The sequence below is a fragment of the Calonectris borealis genome, chromosome 3 (assembly GCF_964195595.1).
Source record: "Calonectris borealis chromosome 3, bCalBor7.hap1.2, whole genome shotgun sequence".
In the NCBI taxonomy this organism is placed as follows: domain Eukaryota; kingdom Metazoa; phylum Chordata; class Aves; order Procellariiformes; family Procellariidae; genus Calonectris; species Calonectris borealis.
Genome location: NC_134314.1, coordinates 29,560,666 through 29,570,409, shown reverse-complemented (window position 1 = coordinate 29,570,409; position 9,744 = coordinate 29,560,666). Strand labels below are relative to the sequence as shown.

The following is a 9,744-nucleotide window of genomic DNA, read 5'->3' as shown; positions in this document are numbered from 1 at the left end:
AGGCAGCGCGAGGCGCGCGGGCAGCGGCACGCGCCGACCCGCGCACGCCCCAGCCCCCGCCCCCGCGCGGCGCGAGGGGAAGGCGGAGGCGGAGGCGGTGCCGGGACCGCCGGGGCCGCCGAGGGCAGCGCCCCGCCCCGCCTCGCCTCGCCCCGCCTCGCCCCGCCCCGCCGCGGGAGAGGCGGCCGGCCGGCGCGGCGCACCTGCGAGCGGCGGGGCGCCGAGGGGGGCGGGCGGGCCACCAGGAGGCGACCGGAGGCGCGGAGCGATCCGGCGCCCGCGCAGCCCGCCCCGGCGTGCCCAGGCGCCGCGGCCCCGAGGCGATGGAGCAGGAGAAGTACCTGCCCGAGCTGATGGCAGAGAAGGACAGCCTGGACCCCTCCTTTGTTCACGCGATGCGCCTCCTGGCCGACGGTAAGGCTCCGCTCCCGCCCGCCGCGGCCCAACGGCCGCCGTGGGGCGCCGCAGCCCCGCCGCTCCCCCGTGCGGGGCGCTCCGCGGGGCGGGGGCCGCCCCCTGGGTCGGCGCTCGGCGGCCCCGGCGGGGGAGCTCGGGTCCGCGGGCGGGCGTCGGGCCGGGCCGGGCGGGACCGCGCTCCCACCCAGCCTTGGCGCTGGAAACGACCAGCGGGCGCCCGCTCCGCCGGGGGGGGGACTTGGCCACGCGCGGGCGTGGGGAGGCGAGGCGCGGGGCGACGCGGTAGTTCGCGGGGCTCCTGTGCCCCAGCGCCTCCACCGCACCCCGCGCCGGGCGCCTCGCTGGGAGAGCCCGTCTGACGGGAGCCCGGCTGCGGCCGGCGGCCGCCGCTGCCGCCGTGGGCAGTGCCCGTCCGCGGCTGCTGGTGAGGGGTGCGTCGCCTGTGCTGCGGTGGGTTAGCCTCTGCGGGAAGGGCTTCCGTGGTTCCCCGTTCTGTCTACACAAAGGCAGACGCTGGTGTCTCATAAGACTCATTATATCTTGTTTCCCATGCTTAAGTAGTAAGGTTTATATGGTAATACCATTGTGCCGTTAACGTGGCACTGTTTTAGTTGGCTACGCAACGTCAAGCATTGATTGGCTGCGGCTTATCGGTTTCATGACACTGTTTCACCCAGGACATGATGGTTTTTCTCTTGGATTTGTATGGTGATCCAGAATGTACTGCTCGTAACATTTTGTTATTCCTTGTAATTCCCCCTGCTTTCCTTGCTTTAGTTGGACTAGTTCAACTGGAGATTCTTTAAAAAGTTTATAATTTTGTCTCTCTTTTAATAACTGCTCAATATAGTTATCGAGTGCAGGCCTTGTGGTACAGCACTTCAACTTTTGCAGAAGTGTAATCCAGTAAGTTCCCCTTATACTTCTGTTTCTTCTGAGGTGTATCATATTCATTTTAAAAATCACTGTTAAATTTGGAACCTAAGGTCAAAAAGAAGTGGTAAAGAACGATGCATAAATCAAGACAACCTATCAAGCCCTTAAATGAGACTAAGGCAGAGAAATGTATCATTAGGCCCTTGAGAGAGTCACAAATTCAAATAAACTCACATTCAGAGGTGGTAAATAATTTCCAAAGTTCTGTTCTGTCTCAAGGAAAATCATAACTAATTAAAAATTACAATGCTAGCAGTAAGTGTCTGTCTCTGTCAGCAGTCTTTATATTGTCTTTCCTTAATATATGTTTTATTGATTGTGAATGAAGATATCGGGTCCAGGTTTTGTTAGAGTGCTCCTGATTGATAGCTTGGAAATTCAGTATGAATGCTGACACATTTAGTACGCTTTTGTCGTAACTACCTTGCTGCTGAAGAGGCAGCCATGCTACTTTCTACAGATGTTTTTCTAATAAACTTACAATAAACAAAGTCTTTATTTCTTAGAGAGATGTATTTTTTTGCACCTTGCAGTTCGATCTTTTCCCAGAGGGGGGAGGTATCTACTGAGAGTGTGCGCATATGCGTGGGAAAGAAAGAAAACGCATGAAGGACAAAACCGAAAGCATGCGAAGTAAAGTTAAAAAAAGGAGAATAAAATAGGTGTTGCATCAAGTCCATGCAGAAATTGCATTTTGGGCAACTGTGAGATTGAATAAATGATTAGTTTTCTCATTCCTTCTTAGTATAGCTAGGGCTATGTATATTTTAGTGGATTTTTAAAAGATGAAGGTGAGTTGTCTCTAGGGAATGCTAATGTCAGATTCACACCAGATACCTGGCATTATCCTTCAAAACACCATCTGTCAAGCTTTCTAGAGATTCGGTTTAGAGTCTAACGTATGATGACTGTTAAAACACTTTCATCAAGGTAAGAGTATAACTACTTAAGGAAACAAGAATTAATGCACTGGTTCCTGCTGGGTATAAAAAGAAAGGAAATGTATAGAACTGGCAGGTTTTTTTTTGGGGTGCCAGAAGAGCATGGGACAGTAGTGCAAGGGTCGGTGTAATGCTGTATTTCTACGATATGTCCGTGATGAAGCGATGCTTCCAGACTCTGGATTTCAGTTCTTTAAAATACAATGTACGATCAGCTACATACATAACAATAGCAGCCAGGTGTTATTTTTATGGTATACTAAGCTTTTTTGATTGCCAGTAGATTTTGTATAAAATGACTAAGTGTGGATTTGAAGGCTTTTGCTTCAAAATCGAGAGCCTCAAGCATTCACTCTGACTTGAAAGTGCTGTGATTTTTCATGTCAGTTGCTAGAACCTAAGGTTGAGAAGAGACATGCTGCTGTGTGGAACTGCAGAAGGGCGCACAAGTGATAAGCATTCCAGAAATACACTTTGAATTTATGACACTGGATTTACCTGTAAAGATAAGACCCCACGTTTTTCCCCATTAATGTTGTTTTTTGTTTGCTTGATTTTTTTTTGTTTTGTTTTGTTTGTGCGTTTTGGTGTACTTATTTTAAAAACAACAAATTACTTATGTTTTTAATATGTAGGTCTGTGTCCTACAGGTTGACATGTGTTAGAGCATACTTGAATCAGTAGCTATTTACCTCTTGCCACTGAGGGATGAATAGAAATTATTTACTTTAGTCCTTATCTGGGTTAGAGCCTCCATGGTGCAATGTGTGGTGAAACCCAGAGAAAAGGGACACTTCCCGTGGCAGAGAATTTGCATACCTACCAAATAGCACAAAGAAAGGTGAGGAAAAAGGTACTAGCGCTTCTTAGATACAAAGTGTGAAGCCATAAAAATAATACACAAATAATAATAAACAAAACATAATAAACAAATAATTTCTCTAAAAATCACAGAGGGAATCTCTGGTGGATTCTGAAAATGAACCCAGTCTCTAAATGACTAATCTAGTGCCTTAATCAGTAGATACTTCATTTCCCCCTGGGTCATTACCTGTTTCATATAGAAGTAGCTCCTACATGACTATTACACTATTAGAAATGGAAAAGCCATTTAGAAGTCATCTATTAGAAGAACTTGCGAAGTGTGAATGGTTGGTGATATTTACCTCAGTCTACATTAATTTATTCAAACTTTTGCAAAATTCATTGAACATATTTATTCTGATAATATAATCTACTCAGCAGTGAAAACAAAAGACCTCTTTTAATTGTAATAGGTAGCCGAACTCTAAAGAATAGGCGAATCTCCATCTGTTGGAGAGAGTTTTTCTGTATTAACTGAACTATTTTGTGTACCAGGCTGTTATAAGAGCTGGAAGAATCGCACTGTTTCATGGATAGTTTTAAATTATTTTAAATTATTTTATTGTAAACTGGTTACAGGTGGTTATTTTCTTAGGTAAAATTGTACCTAATCAATGTGTGAGGTCAGATAATGCTTGGTCAGATGAAAAATGTGAAAAATGAAGAGTGTGTTCTTGAGCAGTACCTTTTGTACCTAACTTGTGCTTATGCCACAGCATACTCTAAAGCTCCAGTGAGAACGGAGAGCCTCTCTGTTGTAGTGCTACTTCCTACCATGGTAGCTAATGAGCTACTTATGTGTGTTATTTTTACATGGATGTAAATATTTATTGTTTTGTGTAAGATGTCTATGGTTATGAATATAAAAATAAGTGTGTGACTTTAGCTGTGAAGGTGTGGATGACATAGAAAGCTACAACGCTGCAACTGTTTGGTAGTTTAAAACTTGTTTTGTATCAGTGTTATTTTTAATAAGCTAAAGTGTCAGCTAATTGTCTATATACTTTCTGGGACAAGCAAATTTTATATGTGTGTGTGGCTTTGGAATGTCTTGCGTAGTATATTATTAAAGCCATCTCTGTGTGTTTTGTAATATAAACATAAAGGAAAAAGACCTATTGGAAAGAGCTGGCCAAAGTAAGAGCATTTCTCCCCATGGAATTATCAGCATTACTTGGGTAATGAGGTAGCTAATTTCTCTGTATGTAATGACAGTACAATTGACCTCGGACTTTCAATTGGCGTTCTGAAGGCAATGAGAATCAGGCCTTTAACTTTAATCTTGAGTTAAGTCTCTAGATTATTCCACGTGGCATAGCATGAGTTTGTTAAACCTCCAGTCGTGTCAATTAGACTCATATAGCTCAGCGTCATAAAGTTCCTTGTAGGACAGGGCATGATTATTCAAAAGGTATATAATTACTTAGCCTTTACACTCAATGAGCATTAGTACAGTCTTTCATACAAGCCTGCAATAATTGTTCTAGCTAGTCTGAAAACTGTTGATGTAATGCAAATTCATTTTGTCATATGTTCGGGATTTCAACTAATATATTGACTTATGTGGATTTTGGATTTCTTTGGACTCTTGGAGATTCATTTGCTTTTCATATATGAAGGCAGATTTAGTTCATAACTGTGTGTTTCTGTTGAAAGCCTGGGGCAATAATAAGGTTGCTATATGGAAATTATTTGTCTGGGCAATATAGAATATGACAATCATATCCTTAGCCCAAGATGTGAAAGGCTGTTGGTCAAGCCTGTGACCTGCTAAAGTCAGGCCTCTGATACTTTTTATCTTTTATCAGAGTTTCCATTGAAAACTACTTGTGCAAATATATTTGCAAATTTATTAGTTTACTCTGTTTAAACAAACCTTTGCATTAATATAAGATCAATGTAAATTCATATATTAATATTAATCTGTGAGCGGTCACTTTTCTGCTTATTGTTTCTTTTTTCCTGATGTTTACATCAGGTGAGAAGAAATCTGTGTTCACAAAATAGTTTGTATTAATCATCGTTTACTTTGCTGTCCCAAGAAATGCAGTGTAAATAACTGGAATATTGACTCAGGAAACACGCTAGTGTTTAGAGCATGTATTTTAGATACCTTGGTTTCATTAGAAACTAGATTTATATAGCTATCATTTGGATCTTTTTCAATAAGAAAGGAGTAATATCAGTGCAAACTCTAGATGAATACAGGGTACTTATGATTTCCATAAAGCAGCGATGTGCTAGGCATTATAGACTTGGTTCAAAACTCACTAAAGTTAATGGGAATCCTTCTATTGCCATTAGTGGGCTATCAGGCAGTCCTTATACAAATACAATATATTGACTGATGCAGCTAATATCTTTGTAATCATGAAAATCAATAGAATATACTGCAGGTTTTAGAACTGAGTGATAAGTTTTGCTTTTTTAATGTTTTTTAAAAGGTCAGTATTTTTTTTTTATCGTGCTGTTACGACATGTACGTGCTCATAATCTCAGGAAGTGCTTTTGCCTTGCAGAATGTAATGCAGGTGAATCCCAGGCCATAACCTGATTTAGGGAAAACAAAATACTATAAAATGTTAAAATGAGTATAACACAGCAACCTTTGTAAGTGTTTATATTGACCCTAAGTTGTTAGTCATAGAAGCTGGGCTTCCTTAAGAGGAGAAAAAAAGATAAATGTGATTAAAAAAAAAACCCCAAACAATCTCTCCCTTTCAGACATCTGAAGCAGCTTAGGACCATTTGATCTGTGATCTTAGAAAACATGTACTTTGAAACACAGTAGATTCTCTTGCAAAGAGGGAAAAATATAAATGCAATAACTGAAGGTTAGATTCTGATACCTCTGTGTAAAAAAAAAAAAAAAAAAAAAAAAAAAAAAAAAAAAGAAGGTGCTATTTGAATCGGTGGAGCTGCTTAAGGTGCAATTCAGTGTGAATATCAGAATTCAGTACCAACTGTTTAAGGGAAGGTCAAAGGCATTTGCTGAGGCTTATCTGGATGGCCGTAGCATCATCAACAGAATGCACTGGTTTTTGGCAACATGAATGTTCTCCTTGGAAGGAGAAGAGTTTTTTTTTATTTGTCCTGGGAATTCTTTTAGTAAATTTCTTTCATACTTAGTCTCCTTGGTGTATTCATTCAGGGAACACCTGCTGTAATCATCCATCTCTCTTCCTTTATGCCTCAAAGTAGATTTTTCCAAATTCTTGAGTTTAAAAATCTGATAATTTTTGCAGTCAGTACCAAGAGAAGGCAGAATAGCTGGACAGCTGAGTAGAAAATCCCAGTCAACTGTTAACTTCCCAAGCCCGGAACACCTGTGTAATGTGTAGAATAGAGTGGCCGTTCCTAACCAGGAGGTGGCATGATTGGGCTCCGCATGCCAAAACAGAGCTTCATATCCTAGCACCTTCCGGGAAAGGGCTAGCCTGTCCCAACAGATACATCAGATTCTTGAGTGTTGGATGCATGCTTTTCTCGTTTAAGCAATATGCAGACAATATATACTGACAGATTTGCTATAGCATGCTGGGCTATGTAATAGTCTATAAAATCTGATACGATCAATAGTGACCAGTGCATAAGACTCCTAAGAAAGGCTGAACATCTACCTAGCCACCAAAACAATGCCATAAGAGTAAAACGGTTCCTCCATGACATCTGACGACACGGGTTTCAAGCTCAGAGTATGAGATGTGTTGGGTCTTATTTTGGAATGCATAAATGTAGCTGTTGTTTGGTAGTTCCTCTTCAAGCTTTATTAAAATAGGAATACATCACGTCTTTCAGTGCCTTGCATCTGTACCGTAGGCTAAACGTACTGCCTAGATGAAACAGTGTTTTCTTGACCTGCAGGGTCACTGCAGTTATCTGGCACTTCCATCTGTAAGATGTACACTAATGCTGAATTTCATTCTAATCTTTGAGATCTCTAAGTGAAAAAAGCTTTATAAGAAATGTGTATTATTCTTATTGCTTTTAATACCAAATTATTCTCTTTAAATTTGCAGGCAAAAATAATCCTGGTTATTACAATCCTCTGTAAATCCTGTCATATTTTAATTAGAATCCTGCTGGAAATGAGTACAGCTATTTCCTTGTCCTAAAAAGGACTGGAACTAATAAAAATTATGAAGAAAAAATATCTAAGACTTTCAGAAGATTAAAAACCTCCTAACCTCCCAGAAAAACTCCTGGAATAATTTATGCCTGTTCCTGATTTTGCAAGTTCTGCTGTTAAAATAGAATTTTTTAGTTTGAATACTGAAAAATTTATCAAGTGAAACTCATGATAATGCTAATATGGTAATATTGAAGGTCATCTACATTTAAATAAGATGATACAAAGTTTTGATGGTCATATATGGCTGCATGTGATATTACCAAAGACATCTTTAAAACTTCAAATGCTCTGCTGGCAATGGGCATTCCTGTTTGTTCTTCTTGGGTTAGCATGATCCAAAACCTAAAAGATGCGGGGGCGGGGGGGGGTGGTCACTGCTGCCTTTGAATTTCTCTGCACCTGCTGAAGTGTTCGTCAGATACTCTAGCATCTATTTCTTGTTGTAAAGGTTACATTGAAAGATGTAAACCTCAAAAGCTTTTGATTTATAAAATACTTTGAATTCTGGGAATTGATGTAGCTATTGGAAAAAGTAATACTTCATGCTAGTCTGTAAAAGATTTATTAAAATCTGCATTCTTCCCTTTAGCTCTGCTTTGGATCTGGAAGGAAGAGAATTCTACTTCCTTTATAGTAGAAGCAGTTTACATTTGCTAACTGGTGAAGGCAGGTATGTCTTCAGCAAAAACAAAAGTAGGGATCAAAGCCCCTGGCTCATAATCAGTCAACTTCGAAAGAGCAGCACTGCGAATTAGAGGAAAAACAGTTTTCCTAGGAGGTGTGAGCACTGGAGAAAGAAAACAAATCCCCTCTTGGCATATTCCCCTAGTTCAGTGCTCCCTAGGATTCACATGTATGTTTCAGAGCTCTTTTTCAAATGCTTGAAGTTAAAGAATTTGCCATGAAATCAGGGACTTTGTGTGTATGTTTCAAAAATGGCTTTTTGGGGTTGAAAAATTTAGAGTTACCTTCTTACCTCTCACGGTGTAAATTTTTATGCTCCATATTTCTGTTAATGTAAGCTTATATTGCTGATTGTTCTAAAGCAAATTTTGTTCTGAAGCAAAATATTTCTAAGCAAATTTGTTTCTTGCATTTTGCCTTTTTTGAGATTGCGGTAAGAACTTCTTGGTGTCATCTGGGGCTTGTGCCACGTATCCTCTGGGGTCAGAGCGTGAGCTCTTGCTGGGGAAAGAGTGAGACTTTATTTTTCTTAAATATTTAGGACTATGCTGATTTGCTGCAGCTCTATGAAGCTGACTCCCTGACTTTCCAGTTTGCAACTTGAACTGATTTTTCCCCAGATCTGCTGAAATGAGCAGCACCAAACTCTTAAGTGACTTACTGGCTTTTCTGTTGATGTTTGAAGGGTAAATTAAGGAATGGTAAAGTGAAGGAGAATTCCAAGAGACCTTTCTCCCTTCCTGTCTTCAGATAGCTGTTCAACAGGAAAATGGAGAGTTAATTTTGGTAAATGATGCTTATTATCCTAGTGTATCCATAGGAATGTAGAGCTATCAATAGATTTAGTTTTCCCACAGGTACATGTTTGCAATTATTTCACTAATAAAGCCACTAGCGGGCTTTACTTTAGCCCATTTTCAAATTTGAAAGAGCGTCCTCCTCACACTTGTAGATCAAGGTAAATATATGAATTATATATCCATTTATTGTTATGCTCAAAAGCCATTGGTGGGGAATCTGCCATGCTCAATTCTTATATTATGTGGACTCTTTTTCCTGATCCTACACACTCCTATTTAACAAGATGATTGTTCTGTCTCTATAAATACACTACTACAGAATGTCCTGTAACTTATTCTATTTTGTTTGTTAGGGGTCCTCCAGATGCTGTGTTGCTGTTGTTACTGGGGTGGTCGGTTTGTTCTTTGCTTGCTGCAAAGGGTTTAGTGTAAACACCAACAGATCAGATTGTGCAAAATCCTGTAAGAAATGTTTTAATGATCAGTGGAAAAACAAAGGGATCCATAGGTCAGCAGGGAATATGGGAAAACAGGTGCTCATGTTACCTATTTTGTTACTCTTCTTTTTCCGGAAGACTAAACTGCGAGGTAACCTGGATGTGTAATAGTTTATGTTAAGCTGTGCATGACAAAAAGGTGTTCATACAGTACCAGCTTGTTAGAATAGACAAATGATTTGTTCCAGCATGAAAATACTCTTGCTGCCCCAAAGTGTATGAGTAACCTGAAATGATATGTCAGGTGCAAGGGAGAAGAGCAGACTAAGTTTTTTCCACTGCTACAAAGATTTTGAGGTAATGTTTTTTTTCATAAGGAATGTTTGTACTGTCAGCTATCCAAGTGCTTCTTGCGGTGGAAGTGGAAGGAGACATCTTCATCAGAAAGCGGAAATGGACCAGCTTGGCTTAGACACAAAGTATGAGCTTGATGTGGTTCTGCATCCATCCAAACACTAAGAAGTCCTGAGTTG

General features: G+C 40.8%; 1 protein-coding gene across 2 annotated transcripts in view; it reads left to right on the top strand.

The window, feature by feature from the left end:
* Positions 1 to 232: 232 nt before the first annotated feature.
* Positions 233 to 9,744, top strand: part of KHDRBS2 (KH RNA binding domain containing, signal transduction associated 2) — a 373,561-nt gene continuing 364,049 nt past the window's right edge. The window contains exon 1 of one of the 2 annotated variants that reach the window (XM_075145263.1): positions 233 to 414. In XM_075145263.1, coding sequence (XP_075001364.1) covers positions 324 to 414 — 91 coding nt within the window. In that variant the 5' untranslated portion in view covers positions 233 to 323. The remainder of the gene's footprint in view (positions 415 to 9,744) is intronic. The other variant, XR_012672902.1, reaches the window with a different exon arrangement.